Source organism: Gymnoscopelus braueri (assembly GCF_963280865.1).
Source record: "Gymnoscopelus braueri genome assembly, chromosome: 13".
NCBI lineage: Eukaryota > Metazoa > Chordata > Actinopteri > Myctophiformes > Myctophidae > Gymnoscopelus > Gymnoscopelus braueri.
In genome coordinates, this window is record NC_137615.1 from 29,141,138 (window position 1) to 29,159,093 (window position 17,956).

The 17,956-nt window shown below is 43.9% G+C and overlaps 1 protein-coding gene across 1 annotated transcript in view; it reads right to left on the minus strand.

Annotated features, from left to right (window-relative positions):
- Nucleotides 1-11,757: 11,757 nt before the first annotated feature.
- The window catches only part of LOC308099304 (uncharacterized protein), a 20,323-nt gene continuing 14,124 nt past the window's right edge, over nt 11,758-17,956 (minus strand). The window contains exons 4-5 of the mRNA XM_080448020.1: nt 14,342-17,956; nt 11,758-13,226 (exon numbers count right to left, since the gene is read on the minus strand). The exon at nt 14,342-17,956 is cut by the window's right edge and continues 112 nt beyond it. Of these exons, the coding sequence (XP_080304146.1) occupies nt 12,612-13,226; nt 14,342-17,956 (4,230 nt within the window). The 3' untranslated portion in view covers nt 11,758-12,611. The remainder of the gene's footprint in view (nt 13,227-14,341) is intronic.

Consider the following 17,956-nt stretch of genomic DNA (forward strand, 5'->3'; position numbering starts at 1 on the left):
TTGAGGGTTTAAGTGGTTAAATCAATGTCTGAAAATACACATTAACCTGATGAATTAACATGTCATACAATATGTAATGGGGGTCCCTGCTTCACATCTCTCTCAGCTAAGGGGTCCTTGGCCTGAAAAACCTTGAAGACCCCTGCCCTACCGTGCCTTTTGCCAATGTGGTTAGCGAATAACAATTGAGTGCCAGCAGGTGGCGATATAGTGTAAGTAGTGAGGTTTGTGTGAACGTGTGCATAATAATTTGTACCCAATGCAACCACTAGGGGATGCTTTCACTTGTTGAGTGGATAATATGGGTTTTGTGTTTTGGGTGACTAGGGCAAAGAGTCAAGGACAGTAGAACAGAAAAACAGCGACATTAGGGAAAAGAAAGACAAAGAACCCACATCCAAACCCAACAACCAGGAAAAAGGAAAATAAATAAATAAAATGCACTCAAATATTTTTAAGCAGAAATCCATACTAATTAATATAGCCTCCGTGGCACTGTTCAGTGGTGGAAAGTAACTAAGTACATTTACTAAGTACTGTAGGCCTACTTCAGTAAAAATTTGAGGTAGTTTTTTTCTTTACTTTAGTGGAGTATTTCCAATTTTCAATACTTTTACTACTCCACTACATCTCAGAGGCAAATATTGTACTTTTTACTCCACTACAATTATTTGAAAACTTTAGTTACTGGTTACTTTATTGATTTTGATTATTATTACAAAACATACATTAACCACTTCAGCCCTATATATACTTCGGCTATTTGAAAATAGCCGATCTACAAGCTCACAACGCGTCGCACCAACGCGTTCTGAGCTTGTGGATCTGCTATTTTCAAAAGATTTCATACATTTGAAAACTTGTGAAATGGGTCATTCTGCATATTGAGAACTTTTACTTTTGGTTCTTTTAGTATATTTTGATGCCAATGCTTTTGCACTTTTACTCAAGTACTTTTACTTAAGTAAAAACATTTAGTACTTTTTCCACCACTGGCACTGTTCATACGGACTGTAGAGAGTTCCAAATAAACACTATCCTCAAACCTTAGAGCCCATTGTCTGACTGGCAATCATTTAGATGGATAGATGCATTTCTAAACAAAAGGAAGATGTAATGGGGAAAGATACTAAGAATCAGAACAGAAGGGGGGGTACAGTTACAGACAGCAATAGAGAGTTTGGAAGCAACCATCTCACAGAACACAGCAACCTTCGGACACTTCCAAACCACACAGAAGAAAGAGCTTGATTGTTTATAATTTTCATGATGCACATCCTTTGAGGAGTCATGTGTATAACATTATAATGGATCTGTTGTTGGTCAGGGTTCCTCAATGTCAAACCCTATCCCAATAAATGTCAGGAGCCAAATCTGGAATATCCCACCTTCACACTAATCCCACAGCTAAAGGTAAGTTATTTCCAAAACAATATCCATATTATGTGGAAACTAAACCCCTCGTACCACTTACGCTATCCAGAACAAGCACTGAATGCTTTTATATAGCTTCTTTCCACGGGACTCTAAAAAGACGTTTGTGGTAATAGTATATTAAATTAGTGGTTCTCAAAGTGGGGCCCAGAGACCCCCGGGGGTCTTTTAGGGGGTTCAAGGGGGTCCCCTGCCAAATGACTGATAACCAAATGGACCCTTACGGATCTGGAACTCCGAGAGAGTTATGGTCCTTGAAATTAAAAAGTTTGAAAACCACTGTATTAAACAGCATCACAGTGATGCTGTTCAATACAGTGGTTTTCAAATGAGTTAGTGATGGCATCACTAACTCATTAAATTACTGAAGACCAAAGACATCACCCAATGAATGCATGCCTCTTCTCGACCAATGAGAACATTTTATTGGGCAGCCCCATGAGTTTCTCGTTGCTAAATATTAGTGAACAGGGGTTCCAGTCATTGGTCTCACAGTGGCACACCAGACAAGTTTATTGGGCTGAACCGATGTTTAGATCGAGTAGGTGAAACGTTGGCAAACAGTTGCCTATACCTCTTTGGGGAGGGGGAGTGTTAATCCCCCTTCAAGAGGACGACAAGGTGGTTAAACCAATTTGTTTGTGGCCGCAGTCTAAAAGGCCAATAATACAGTTTAAAATTAGCAAGGAAAGTCCCCCATCTTTGCGATGAGGCCGTTTGTTTTTCCAGATACATTTAGTGACTAAAGATGTGTTGCACTTGTCAGTGCTATGTGTGGTTGCTCTCACTTGTTCGGAAGTGTACTGTATGGTACGTGTGTGTGTGTGTGTGTGTGTGTGTGTGTGTGTGTGTGTGTGTGTGTGTGTGTGTGTGTGTGTGTGTGTGTGTGTGTGTGTGTGTGTGTGTGTGTGTGTGTGTGTGTGTGTGTGCGTGTGCGTGCGTGTGTGTGCGCGTGTGTGTGTGTGTCTTGGCTGAGAGGTTGTATTGTTTCACAGGAAGTCACGGGTCATTGTTGTGTGTCCTGTTTCTGTTTCCTTTGCCTCACTATGATCTCATAATGAATAACCTCTGCTGGGGTTTTCATAACTATGCACATGTACAGTATATGTAAAAACCTGTGAGCATAAAAACCCTTTAAAAGCTTCAGTCGAAAAACATCAAATTCCATGCTCATCACATACTGGAAATAGGCTAAAATTCAAAGCTCAATCTACAGGGCAGTGAGTGTGTACATGAAACAAAGCCCTTTTTTAAACATTTATTTAACCACTTAAGCCCTCTATACTTAATTGTATGACAAATAGCAAAAATAGCCTATCTACAAGCTGACAACACACCACATCGAAAAATGTTGACAATTATGGACAGTGTGCAGCTTTAGAATACATAAATTGACAAACAGAATGCTTATTAAACTCCCCCTCTCCCTCTCTCTTTCATTTCTTTGCTAACCCTCTCTTCAATTCCTGCCAGCATTAATTAATGCCACTCCAACCATCAGCTCCATACCAAGGCTGAGAATTGGCTGTGAATTGTGCGTGCATGCACGCGTGTGTGTGTGTGTGTGTGTGTGTGTGTGTGTGTGTGTGTGTGTGTGTGTGTGTGTGTGTGTGTGTGTGTGTGTGTGTGCGTGTGCGTGTGCACATGTTATGTTTGGTTATGCATTCATGCATGACCAAGTATGGAGTGACATAGATTGCATCTATGTGCTGCATATTCATATGTACATTTGCGTTGAGAGGGCGTGTGTGTGTGTGTGTGTGTGTGTGTGTGTGTGTGTGTGTGTGTGAGAGGGCGTGTGTGAGGGCGTGTGGGTGTGTGCGTGGCTGGCCGTAAGCTGAGGCGAGGACTCTTCATTTCCCTCCCTGCTGCTCCCTGTCTCAACAGGTCTCGATGTCTCGCGCCCTCAGTATCTCTCTCTCTTTCTTTCAGATTCATCTGATTCTCTCTCTTTGTGTCTTTCAGTTTACCTCTCTCTCCCTCCCTCCCTCCCTCCCTCTCTCTTCGCTTGCTCATTGTCTCTCTTCCCTCTCTCTCTGGCTGGTGGCAGGGCAGAGTTTCCCCAAAAGCCTTTTAGCAATACGTTTAATTTGAACTCTCCTGACTGGAGGCTCTGCTAGGGCTGGAGGTCGTACAGCTGGACTGTGAACCCATCAGACAAAACAAAGCAAGAACAGCCTTGTCTGAAACCATCAGACTCAAAGCTAAAACAGCCATTTCATATTATTATTATTCGGCTACGTATTGTGTACTATATTACTATATTACATATTAATACATGTAGTCAAATGTATATATATTAGGTACATATAATCTCAAAAACAGATCTATGGCATAACTTGTCACCAGCTTTGCATGGCTACAAAGGCCACTTTGTAAGCGCTGACTGAACGGTAAATTATGCAAACCACCTTGCATTCCCTTATCTTTCCTCTGTGGCTGTGGAGACAAACAGACACATATTTCACCAGGGTGAAAGTGTTATAATCAAATTATTATTTTATACTTCAGCAGGGACTGTTCCCACGGCATCCGATTCCAGACTAGTACCACCCATTAAGACCTGAGGCCGATTCTACAAATGTCTTCTAAATCCAAACAGTTTTCTGAAAAACATATGTTGCTATATCAGTGGTGCTCAAACTTTTTCATGTCAAGAACCCCCAAAATTATGTATTTGGCCGCCGACCCCCATCTCAAAACATTTTGTTGCAGGGACCCTCAGAAGCAAATATTTGAGTAAAAAATATTCGCTTTAAAATATACATATATATTCAATGATTTAAAAAAAATAGAAGATCTACAAGCCCATAGCTCACCAAAAAATGACGCACTATGAGATTTTATATCTGCTATTTTTAATAGCCAAAGTATAAAATATGGTTACACAGATGCTTTCCCGGTTTTAATGGGTTAAAAGTTGCCGGTTGAAATCTCTGTGCTTACACAAGGGTGTATATAAGTAAGTAAATATAAGTAAGTAAGTTGACCACAAGCACTGCTGAAGGAAATTAGTTCTTTCCATAATGAAATTCATGTGTCCAAATCTGTCCAAGTCTGTGAGTAGAAGCTACCACTGGACACTGTCATGTAAGTTACTCTTGTGTCCCTTTTGCTGTGCATGAAGTTACAGAGACCTGTCTACCAAATTTATGATAATAATTTGCCATTTTCATGAACAATAAATATGTTTATACATTTAGGAAATTGGTGTTTGAACACCAAATCCTCCACGCCCCTACATTTCACATACTCAAGGCTGTGACGTCAGGAGTGCGTGTCCCCGGTTGGACGAGGCCATTTGCTGTGTGTCCGTCTTGTTGTGGGAATGATTGTTGTGTAGAAAAGCGTGAAAGAAACAATTATTCAATCAGCAGGCTGACAGCTGATTAGGGGCGTGTTATGACTAACACCATATGCTTCATTTGCCATCCTTGTAGTTCAGTGTAGGTCACCGTTCACTGTTGAGTGCTTCTTTTTTTTTTATCCCACGATTTTTGTAACCCATTTTTCCGACAGCGCTACCGACTGCGTCACGTGCCCCCTCAAAGTTGAGTGGTTCTTGTACAGGTTGTAAATAGTCTTTATACTGTATGTGTCCCTTAATTCCGCTGTTCCTTTCCACATGAAAAAAAAACGCACAATAATTAACTGGCATTTACATTGGAACAAGTTTGGACTGGCGCAATAAGGCCTGAATCAAGTTCTGCCTCCGAAAGCCACTTTATTGAATTAAAAGTGAGTCAGAATATCCCATCTGACTCAGGCAACCACGACAAAGAGGTCTCAAGCAGGTGAAAAGGGTGTTATCATCATCATCAACGATTGTGTGTCACTGACACAGAAATGTCAGCAAAGAAATGTTTGTTTCTTTCATCAGTGGCAGACAATGCTAGCAGATGCTGCTAACACTTGGCATTAAGAGAACAGTCCTCAGAGGATGAAAAGCAGCTAATTAAGGAATGATTCATGTCATGTGTTGGAAGGGCTATCTCATTCTCTCTCTCACACAAACACACTCACACACACACGCGTCTGAATGTTTGTCAGTCAAATACAACACTCATGATTGTTGTGATTTCGGTTGACCAACATATGGTCCCTAAGAGTCTCCATCTATATATAAGGGTGGTGGTGAGTGAAGGTTTCTGTTGAGTCGCACGCGCGGTGAACCAGTTGACACCAGGGGCGGCAGTGGCTCAGGGGTAGAGTGGCCGGGTAGAGTGAACTGGAAAACCACAAGGTTCCCAGTTCGATCCCGGGCTGGGGCACTCCCCTAGAGTTAGTGTCGAAGTGTCCTTGAGCAAGACGCTGAACCCCTAATTGCTCCCGATGAGCAGGTTGGTGCCTTGCATGGTTTCCTCCGCCATCGGTGTATGAATGTGTGTGTGAATGGGTTAATGGCACAATCAATGTAAAACGCTTCGGATAGAAGCGCTATATAAATGCACCATTTACACCAGGCAGTATCACACGACGGCGACGCAAGCTCTCTTAGTTTGATACACACATAGAGAATATAGTATTGCACAGTGGACACAAGACGTGATCGGAAGATATGGAACAAGGACAAGAACAGAATATATAGGAATAGAACATACATCTTGTATCATTGTGCACAGACGTCAGTTTCTCTGATAAAGTAGTTGATGGTCATCGTATCACGGATAACAATATGCTTACGTAGATGCACATACGGGTCAAGCCCATGAAGGTCATAAATCATGACAATGATTCTGTTCTCTTTCTCGATATCTCTTAGTACCCCAACCTTTGTGTATGTGTGTTGGCAGGGGACGACGACGACGACGGCGACGACGGCGACTGGTTAGCAGTAGACTAAACTAATCTGTGAGACCCAGAAGAGTGCTGTGTGTGTGTGCGTGTGTGTGTGTGTGTGTGTGTGTGTGTGTGTGTGTGTGTGTGTGTGCAGTGGTGGAAAAAGTACTCAAATGCTTTACTTAAGTAAAAGTACCAATACTGCAATATAAAAATACTCTGTTACAAGTAAAAGTCCAGAATTCAAAATTTGCTTGAGTAAAAGTACAAAAGTATTGGCATCAAAATGTACTTAAAGTACCAAAAGTAAAAGTACTAAATATTTGAAAATAGCAGATCTACAAGCTCACAATGCGACGCGTTGTGAGCTTGTAGATCGGCTATTTTCAAATAGCCTCGGTATAAAATAGCACTAAAGTGGTTAATGTATGTTTCATAATATCATAATTTATATCTGAAAAGTAACTAGTAACTAAAGTTTTCAAATAATTTTAGTGGAGTAAAAGTACAATATTTGCCTCTGAGATGTAGTGGAGTAGAAGTAAAAGTACTGGAAATTGGAAATACTCAAGTAAAGTACAAATACCTCAAAATTGTACTTAAGTACAGTACTTAAGTAAATGTACTTAGTTACTTTCCACCACTGTGTGTGTGTGTGTGTGTGTGTGTGTGTGTGTGTGTGTGTGTGTGTGTGTGTGTGTGTGTGTGTGTGTGTGTGTGTGTGTGTGTGTGTGTGTGTGTGTGTGTGTGTGTGTGTGTGTGTGTGTGTGTGTGTGTGTGTGTGATTGTGTGTGTGTGTGTGTGTGTGTGTGTGTGTGTGTGTGTGTGTGTGTGTGTGGTGTGTGTGGATCTTTCTGGAACAGGGAAGCCATTTATTTTGGTCTCATCTCTGCTGACTGAGTCATGTGTGTTGACTGGAAAACTGGCTGCTGCTCAATGCCCCCCCCCCGCCTCCTCCTAACCCCACCCCCTCCTAACCCCACCCCCTCCTAACCCCGCACCCTCTTATCCCCCGTCCGTCCGTCCGTCCGTCCGTCCGTCCGTCCCGTCAGGCCATGACCCCCCCCCTCCCCCCATACACAACTCTCCAAATGGACAATGGACGCCCACCTCGCCCCCTTTACCCACCTTTACCCACCTTTACCCACCTTTACCACTTTCACCTTACCCACCTTTACCCACCTTTACCCACCTTTACCCACCCGTCAAACACCAAGTCGTGGTTCCACCGGGATTATTTTAGTCTTCATGTGCCCCCCCTCACCTCGCCCCCCCCCCCCTCGTCCCCTTGTCTGTCTGTGTGTGTGTGTGTGTGTGTGTGTGTGTGTGTGTGTGTGTGTGTGTGTGTGTGTGTGTGTGTGTGTGTGTGTGTGTGTGTGTGTGTGTCTGTGACAAAACATTGTAGGATGCAATTTTTCCTAAAATAGCAGATCTACAAGTGCTATGAGCTTGTAGATCTGCTATTTTTGAACAGTCAAAGTATAAAAGACTGACTAAACACCCCTTTAGGAGTGTTTCTCAAACCTTTCATCTCAACCCATAACCCCCCTAAATGACCCCCTAACCCTAACCCATAACCCCCCTAAATGACCCCCAGCTAAAAGACATGTTGTGCCAGTGAGTGGGACCCCCTTCTCTCCATTTCAATCACTTCTTCATTCCTCTCTCCATCCCCTCCCTATCACACTGAATCTGTGTGTGTGTGCGTGTGTGTGTGTGTGTGTGTGTGTGTGTGTGTGTGTGTGTGTGTGTGTGTGTGTGTGTGTGTGTGTGTGTGTGTGTGTGTGTGTGTGTGTGCGTGCGCGTGTGCGCACACGTGTGTGCCCATGTGTGTGCCCATGTGTGTGACTCATGACTCTGACTCATGCTGCATCTAAGTTTATTATCAAGAAAACAATTCAGAAATTATTTCCAGTAGCGATTCTAGACAATTAGCATCTACATGAATACAAATTAATTCATTCCATCCATCACTACAGCATGTATAGAGACGGTAATGTGTGTAGCCTGCAGCATGGACCAAAGCATTCAAAACACCATTTACTTTTGGCTTGTAGGAAAATACTACCCTGAACATGCCAATGAGATACACACTACATGTCCGCAGAAAGATCTCTGTCCTTTCAGTTTGATTATAAATCTGTCTTAAGATCAGCCTGGGTTTTCAATGATGACCACATGACTACATCCACTGCTATGAATCACTCTATGGACCGCTCCATAGTGTGATTAATAAGAGTGGTACTGTTTTTATGAACATTGACCATAAATGCAAAGTCAGCTTCCTGCTCTGCTGAGCTAGTGGGCAATACAGGCTCTGCTGATGTGTCCGTAATTCCTGAACACCTACAGACAAAACATAATAAATGTGCTACTGTCTGAGCCACTTAAAAGGTTAGTGACCTGAACGAGAGCTGAGGTCCCAGTGCTAGGTTGCATATGAGCTACAGTACAGCATGTTAACTAGACTTTGTGTTAGAAACAACACAGTGTTTCCAACAGATGGCACGCTCCCACCTGTGGCCACGATAGCACAGGTCAAACCTGAGAAAGTGACCGGAGAGAAAGTGGGCATTGCAAAAATGTTCATTCATGGTGAGAAATCCGTGGGAGATGTTAAGCCTGTGCAATAAAACACTGAGACTCCCAATCTCAGTTAAAGCTGTCTCCATTGAACTGAAAAAGCTGCTGGAAATGGATGTGAGCAGATTGACGATTCCCACCACACGACCTAAGGTATCACCCACAGTGACACGACGAAAGAATGGTGTGTAGACAATCAAGGCCATGGTGATTGACAGTCACACACTTTCCCATATGGATGACCTCTTTTCTGAAATGCAAAGTGCTACTGTATTCTCAACCACTGATTTTAGCAGGTGCTTATCATCAGGTGTTGATGGTTGATGACAGAATAATGTCATGACATGACTGTGTTTATAACGCATAAGGGACTTTTTAGCCTCTGTCAGGTTTCATATAGACTGCGAGAAGCCCCAAGTTCATTCTCCAAGATTACGTCTTTGGTGCTAACATTATATCAAGGGGGTTCAGAACTATCTGGTGACCACAGCCTGCTGGTGGTGCAACCCACTGAATTCCTGGCTGATGACATGTTCATATGGACTGCAGCAATGCAGTCAAGCTTTGACATGGTCAAAACTTGCATGGACAGCTCAGCACTGTCCCTCTTCCTCCCTACCATTGTGTCTACAGACGTGTCAGACAATTGACTTAACACACCCTGACAAAACTGTTGCTTTTGCTTACCCTCGCCGACCACAACAACAATTTTAATTTGGGCATTTAGCACACACATTTGTCCAGAGCGGCTTACAAAGTGCAAAATGATCAGAGTAAATGGTATGAACACTAGTTCATACCATTACAAAAGTACAAAGAAGAGTGCAACAAAAGTGCTTTAGATTCACTCTCCGTACAGATCACCAGGCTCTAACCACACTTTCAGACAAAGCTTGGACAGAAAAATGTTCATAGCTCGATGGACACCATGAGATGAACTGTCAGTTCAAAATGTCATGATAAAAGTGCCATCATCGACCTCTACTCCCTATAGCCCTAAGGAAGCAGCTTGTATAGCCTTGGAAAGGTGGACAACCAACCAGGGTGTTGTCCGAATGAAGCAGAGGCTGCATGACTTGTATTAGTGCATGGGCATGGACACAAAGTGTGGGACAGTCACAGCATTGGCCCGTGTCATGCCATATGAATGACAAAAAGTGCGAGGAGGCACGCTGTCCCACATCAGCCAGTCCCTTTGAAAGAAAGTGGGAATGGACATTGTCGGACCATGTGATTTGGCATGCTGGGACTGCCGCTATGCAGTGTCACTGATCAACTACTACACTAAGTGGCCAGAGGTTGCCTTTACTCCCTCCATTAGAACCACAGTGATCACCACCTTCCTATCAGCAATGTTCACCCAGTTAGCAACCGAACAGAACTCATTAGTGATGATGGAACACAGTTGACTTCAAGCGAGTTCACAGAATTCCTTTGTGAGAGATATCACACACAGGAGTGTCTTTATATCAATCAGTGATGCGTGTGCGTGTGTGCGTGTGCGTGTGTGTGTGTGTGTGTGTGTGTGTGATCCGTCTACCGTGCAGGCTTTGACAACTTCTGGTTGAGTTGTGTGAAATTAAAACTTTATTGTTTTCTCTTCTTTCCCTTTGTTTTTTTTTTATCAGAATCATTGAATACAATCTTTCAATGAAGATGAAAGATGTTTAGAACTTTGTTTTTACAATGGCCTCAGAAGTGTTCTGGTTAGCATGTGTAGCACATTTCCAAAGTGCAAAAGGTTTTTATTTATTATTTAGATTACCAGTCTTTGCCAGTTATCCATTTTGAGTGGTGTGCCGAACCATGGCTTGACCTTGACCAACATTGCCCATTGAATTACATGGCATAAACATTGAATTGAACCACTATGTTGTTTAATGCAAAGAAATAGCTTTTGGTATGATCTGTGTGTACTATGGGATCACACCTCTCATTCTTCATTTATGAACAGGCATGCTGTGCCTCCCAAAGCTAGACAGGAGAGAGAGCTAGAAATAGATGTCATCAAGAGCACAAAAATATAAAATCGAGCTGTTCCTTCTGAGAATACATTTGATATCTATAATTGGCAGGCTCAGTGATAGAAGTTGAGATCATTTTGTTATGTTATGGCTGTATTAACCAGTTGGTAAATCCTATTTTGTAATATCATTGAAATGAATCATTGATATTAAATAGGTGGTTAGAGGGACAGAACGCAAAGTGATTTTATGGTCTCATGGGTATGTTTTCTGGCGTAGAACTCCTGGCATTACCATGAAATAAAGCTACTTTGGATTTAAATCTTCTCTCAGACACTGCAGAAGACTGATTTCAATTCATTCAGTCAATAAATAAGCTCCAATGACATCAAAAAGAATTGTGAGCCCTGGTTCACTGCTTTGTAGCATTTGGAGAGATGTATTCATGTTTAAAAGTGACAGCTCTGGATGACATCTGCACATTTCAGTTTGGCAACTGTTGGCAATACAAGGAAGGAAAGAAATGTATTTTAGATACAGCACAAATACTCAAAAGATTCACAGAGCCTACCAATTAATTATTCAATTAACTGTCAAAGAATAAACAATGATTCTCTTGATACCATCACAAAGATTTAAGTGACTCTCGGGTGTGGGTATTAATTAAGTATTAATTAAACTGTCATAATAGGATTAGCACAACGATTCTCTACTATAATAGAGTGTCATTGTAAGAGAAACAGTAAACCCAAGCTTATCGTTAATACATTTTATTTGTCTTGCAAAAAGCAAGTTGCACTCTCCACACACTCTCTGGAATAAATCACGAGGTGCTGCAACCACAAGAAAATGTACTTTAGATTTACTTAGAAAGCTGTTTTGTGCAGCTGTTGTCTGGCCCTCATGGACAAAAAAAAAAAAGAAGACATTTTGAATCTAAAGAGGATTTTGTGTAAACTATATGTATATAAAACAACGACAACTCATCAAACACAACACTCTTACAGCACCTTTAATTGAAGAATATTTTAGTTGTACATGGATTCTAATGACTAATGCCTAAAGCACCTGTAATTCCTGTGTGCACAGCCTGGTGCACACAGAGAGGCAGAGAAAAAAGAATGGGAGTGCACATGCATAGATTCCAATTCAAACAGCATACGTAAACCACTTGTATACATTGTATCTACTGTATACAGTACAGCTTATCATATTCCAGTAAGTTAGGAGCACTCTCCCTCCTTCCACTGCCAGTGGTTTTGTGATAAATTACTGAACTAGCAGCAAAATATCAGTCGGTACGTAGAAGTGATGAGCTTTAGAATTGAACATTTATCCAGGCACTGTTGGCAATTAAAATGACAAAAACAATGTCACATCTCATTAAAAAAGTGCCCACAAACTCCATTAATTACTATACAAAAACAATATTCTCTTACATACAGTAACTTTCAGTGTTTGGCACGTTTTTTGGCCAATAAACACACATGTAACGCAAAACCAGATTCAGCTAAAGAGACAACTGTTGCAAGGCATTATGGGAGAAACACGGTTTCATGAGGCAATATCGACCGTAATTTGTTAGATTCAAGATGGGAATACCAAACCAGCATAGAACCTCCAGCACAGCTCCTTCATTACTTAAAGGGATAGTTCAATTATTAGTCACCCCATGGAGACTTGAATTACTAAACCAATAATTTGATGACCGGCAGCGGTTCCGGTAGGAGACACAAAGAGTCTCCTTTGTGTCTCCTACCAGAACCGCTGCCAAAAAAAATGCAGTGATTAATCGATAGAAAAAAAGTATTTTTTTGGGTGAATCCCTTTAAGTCCCTCGGGCACCAGGGGCTAGCCTGTACCCTTATGTCCCTGCGTGGGGGGGTTGGGGCCTCTCTTCTTCTTTGGTGCTGCTGGTGCCGTTTTTCCAATCTTGTCTTTCAGGCCCTTCAAACTGTACAGTTTGCCGATAGAGAAGCCAAACGGAGCCTTACCCTCCTCCTCTCTCGGCGTCGACAGATCCACAGACCCAGCCCCTGGTTCCGGGCCCTGTTTCAAACAGGGCTGGGCCTGGGAAGCGGTCTGGTTCTGGGGGGAGAGGACTTGTGACTGGGGGGAGACCTTTGACTGTAAGTTGGAATGTGAGTGGAGGAAGGAGACTTGGGGCTTGGGGTAAGGAGGCTGGTTCTGTGTTCTGTGCGGGGTGGTGCTTCGGCTATGGGGTTCCTCCGCCTGTCTCCTACCTGCTCCAATCCCACCAACCCCAGGGCCAACCACACCCACAGACCCAGCTCCAGGCATTGATGGGGCCTTTCTGGGTGGTGGTCTGCGGGGAGCTGGTGTGTTATCCTGAGTCTGGAGGCTGCTGTGGACCGCCTTGGCGGTCTGCGGGTTGAGTGGCCGAGCTGGTCTTGAGGATTGAGACGTGCGGGACTGGGAAGGTAATCCGTAGGTGATTCGTAGAAGCTGGAGGTTGAAGAGAAGAGAAGAGAAGAGAAGAGAAGAGAAGAGAAGAGAAGAGAAGAGAAGAGAAGAGAAGAGAAGAGAAGAGAAGAGAAGAGAAGAGAAGAGAGAAGAGAAGAGAAGAGAAGAGAAGAGAAGAGAAGAGAAGAGAAGAGAAGAGAGAAGAGAAGAGAAGAGAAGAGAAGAGAAGAGATATAGTGACCAAAGTGAACAAATAAATTAGATATAAAACATTTGAGTGGGGTTTATAACTCCATTACTACACAAATACCATTTCTTCAATCCTCGTGATTGTGCTGTGACCTACACTACAGCACAATGCAGTGTGAAAATGTACACTTTGACAAAAACATTGCATACTTGCTAATGGCAATGACACGGTAACTCAGGTGAGAAAGGGATCCAGTTATCTATAAGTTTCATTTGAACTTTTGAATATGACTGAACTAAGTTAAAACATGAATGAATAATAGAGCTAAACACTACTATTGGACAAAAAGGTGCTGGGGGGGCTATTTTAATTTGGGATTCTATCAATCTTTTACCAACTCATCAATCCTCCATGTCTGTGAACAGATGGTTCATTAAAAAGCATGTTCATTTTAATTTACACTCAGTCTGCTTTTGACAGTCAACAGCATCATGATTTTCAACTCAGTGAAGCCTGGCTGTGCATAGTGCATACACATCAGGTTCCTCAATGCTTAAGTCCTTTCATGAGGCTGCATGTGTGGCAACCAACAATTTAGTCACCTAAATAGATAAAATTATACACATAGATGGTTTCATACATTTTAAATATTAAAGATGCACTTGGCTGCCAGTTTGCATGATAAGAAATATGACAGAGAGTGCTACTACCATCTTATATCTTACACAGATTTGATAAGGCATAGTTTTAGCTCCACAATGATGGAGGCAGACTATAGTGTGGCACCAAACTGAGATCCTTCTCTGAGCTAGTCCATGTTATAACAGAGTGGTCAAAAACTGGGTGGGGCCCTAGAGATGTGGGAATATTTAAATACAAGTAAATTCAGTTACATTAAGATACGAGAGCACAAATTCATGCAACACATTGAAATATGCTTTTGTATGACCGCCCACAGTTTTAATACCTTCTTTCCATCTGTTTCTCTTGCAGCCGGAGGCCTGTCTCTCTTGTCCGTGCCACTGGGTCCTAGCACTGGTGTGTGTGCTGCTCTCTCCCAGCCTGCAGACTGTCCCACCAGCCTCTCCCTGACAGAGGGCAGATCCGTCTGTTTCATTTCCTCTGTGTGAGACTCCTCAGGTTTAAATCCATCATGAGAGGAATCTACTGACTTTACACTATGAGCGGGTGACCCCCTTTGTTTCATCGTCACAGTAAACGATCTCCGCTCCGCTTCCTCTCCCACACAAAGCCCTACCAGCCCCTTGGCCGGCGTCAGCGTTTCAATTGGCCCTTCTCTTTCTATTTGCTCTTCCTCTATTCTCCATCGCAAGCTGGAGGACATGGCAGGCTCCTCTGGTTCCTTGGCCACGAGCGAGGGTTTTGCCAGAAGCACTCTGGCAGAAGTTCTGGGCGTAGGGCTCGAGGTGTTGGTGGGGGTTGGGGTGGCATGGGGTACGGCTAGGGGTTTGTTGGACATGTGACTGTCAGCTGGGTCTGGGGTATGACACAGAGATAAGGCTGGGGATGCAGCCAGGGGAGGCTCAGCCCTCGTAGATGAACATGTGTGTGAGTCACTATTTCTACCTCTTGTATTCATATGGGCAGACCTATCTATACTAGTAGACATACTGATTGTAGTAGTTCTAGTAGTAATAGGCACAGTAGCTGTAGCAGTAGTAGTAGTAGTAGTAACAGGAGGATGAGTCGGAGTAGTAGTATTAGTAGGACTAATAGGAGTAGCAATAGTAATATGAGCAGTGGTAGGAGCAGTATTAATACGAGTAGTAGTACTAGAAGTAGTAGTAATAGCACTAGTAGCGCCAGCAGTAACAGTATTTGTAGTAGTAATAGGAGTAGTAGGAGTAGGAGTAGTAGCAGCAGCAGTAGCTTTAGAAGTAGCAGTAGCAGTTTTAGTAGTAATAGGAGTAGAAGTAGCAGTAGTAGTAGTAGTATTAGGATAAGTAGCAGAAGAAGCAGTAATAGAAGTAGTAATAGGAGTAGAAGTAGCAGTAGCTGAAGTCTCAGTAGTAATGGCAGTAGGAGCAGTAGGAGCAGAAATAACAGTAGTAGTAGTAGTAGTAGTAGTAGTAGTATCTGCTACATGATCGTCTGCTGCCCAATTTCCTCGGTTGATCAAGAGGTCAAAGCCCGGGTCACGGGATGGAAACTCGCTACAGTCATAGTATTCCTCTGAGGTGGTGGAGAGGTTGGAGTCATCTCTCGGGGAAACGTACCCATCGGATGTGGGCGTGCGGATTCGGAAGTCTGGAGTTTGTGTGCGCGAGTCGGGGGTCGGCGTGCGCGACAGCTGTCTATCAGACGTGGGTGAGTGCAGCTCTGCTGTGTGAGTGGACGAGTCGGGCAAATGTAAGCACATGTCTTTTTCCAGTTTGTGTGAGCCTCCCTTTATTCCAGAGTGAGTTTGGGAGTTTTGTAACGTGCCGTGGTCACGGGGTGGCCGAGTGCTTATGTGCACGGTGCTATCAGGAATGTCTGCACCAATTGGTTGCACGACACCGTCACCATTTTGCTTAATTACGTGTGTACCGATGTCTGGATGATGTCTTTGCATGTGGTTGGCAGAAAAAGGATCGCGTGTGCCAGCTTTATGGTTTACAGAGTCAGGCAGGCCTTTGTTCTGCGGTTGCATTCCATTCTGAAAGGTTCTCAAAGCTTCCTTTGCTGATGCAAGCTCTGTGTTTGGTTGTGTCACATTCCCAGTGTCTTCATCTGGATCTTCAGAGGATTTATTTAGTGGTCTTCCTATGACCTCAGCAAGTGTCTGCGAGGAAGTAACAAAGGCTGCCAGTGGCTTTGCCGTAACATGGGTGTTGGTTAATATCGCAGTCTCACATTCTGTCCGTCTTATTCCTTTCACAGTCATGTTCTCTTTTTGTAATTTATCGCTACTCAAAATGTGCGATTGGGCCTGTATTTTGGTCCCTCTAGGGGTCACTTGTGTTCCTTCTTGGCTGTCGCAGTCACTCCGCACTCCAGTTACTGCGTTGCAAATCCCGTCCATTTTCTCATTACTCACAGCCCCTGTTTGTTGTGCCATATAACACTCTTCTCTGAATTTCCGGGACATGTTCCCAGTTTCTGCTTGTGCCCCAGTTTTTATTCTGCTTTTATTCTGCAGCTCTGGCACAGATGCTGTTTCTTTTTCAGAATGCCGTACAACATCAGCACCTGGTTGGGTTTGAGTGGCGGGCACTACACAGCCTACTAGCGGCTTTGCTAGTGGGCCAGCACGGGTGAGGTTCCCAACAGGTCTTTTTACTACAACACTGATCTCTGAAACATCCACGCCAGCTCTGCCTGCACCATCTTTGATGACCAGCTGGACGGTTCGAGGCTTAGGGACAGGGAGGGCGGAGTTGAGAGGCGAGGAGGTGGAGAGGGCCGATGAGGTCAAGTTGGGAGAGAAACGGTTCATGGAAAAAGATATTCCGCTGGTAGTAGTGACACAGGAAGTGGAGATGGAGGAAGTGGTGACAGGAGGGGTTGGGGCTGTCCTGATGAGAGGACTTGTGATAAAGGAGGGTCTTCTCAGGTCTTCACGTGCCGCTATGGTCTCTGTATGTTTGTAAGACTTTGACACAACCTCTGTTTGTAGCAGTGCATGGGGTTGGTTTATCGTCTGTGTTGTGTGTGTGCTCGGTCTAGCATGGACATGTGAGGAATCGGGGTCAGAGGTTTGTGCAGGGTTGTGCTCAGGTGTGTGTGCGTTTTGTGGTTCAGGAGTACATGTGTTTAAGACAGGTTTGGTGTGCCCAGCAAACACAGGGAGGGGCTCCACCTTAGGGCTGCTTGTGGTGCTAACAGAGTATGTCAGCTCTGCAAGCATTTTACACCCAGAATTGAGACTGGACACATTGTTGCTGAGTGTGTGCTCAGCATCGACCTTCTTAGTGTCTGTCTTGGTGTGCGTGGAAGTGCGTTTCAATTCAGCAACGTTTTCATTTGTCTGCACATTCTGTTCAGTTGGCAGTGCTTTAGGGTCAAGTTCAGAAGGCGCGCTGTTGAGTTGGTGGGTCGGTCTTGTGTCTGCTTCCGTGTCTTCGACCTTGTCCTTGTGTCTAGAGGAGAATTCTCTCGGCTGGGCAACCTCTGGCAGGCTCTCCTCTGGCATACTAAACGGACTGCTGAACCTCATAGCATGGCTGGTTCCAAACATCTCAGAGCGCTGCAGGTGCACCTGGTTGGGCCGGCTGGTATCGATTATGTTAATAAAGCCGATCACATCGCTGGGAGGGTCAGGTTCTGGCCAGGTGGGCAAATAGGGTATTAGGTACGCCTTCTCCAGATCGACTAGGCCAGGATGGAGGGGAGGAGCTGCAACTGCAGCAATTGGGTTCCCCTTGTTCCTCCTCTTCTTCTTGGAATCCAGAATCCCCGTATTCTGGGAGTTGGGACTGTTGTAGCCAGTCGAGGAGGCAAGACTGTTACCCGCAGCAACCAGGGCGTATTTGGGATTGTGGAGTTTCCTGGCAAGAGCAGCAGAGATTGGCTTCTCAGCCACTATCTGGAGGGGCTCCGGTTCTGGTGCAACATCCGTGGCGACCTGCCGGAGGTCGAC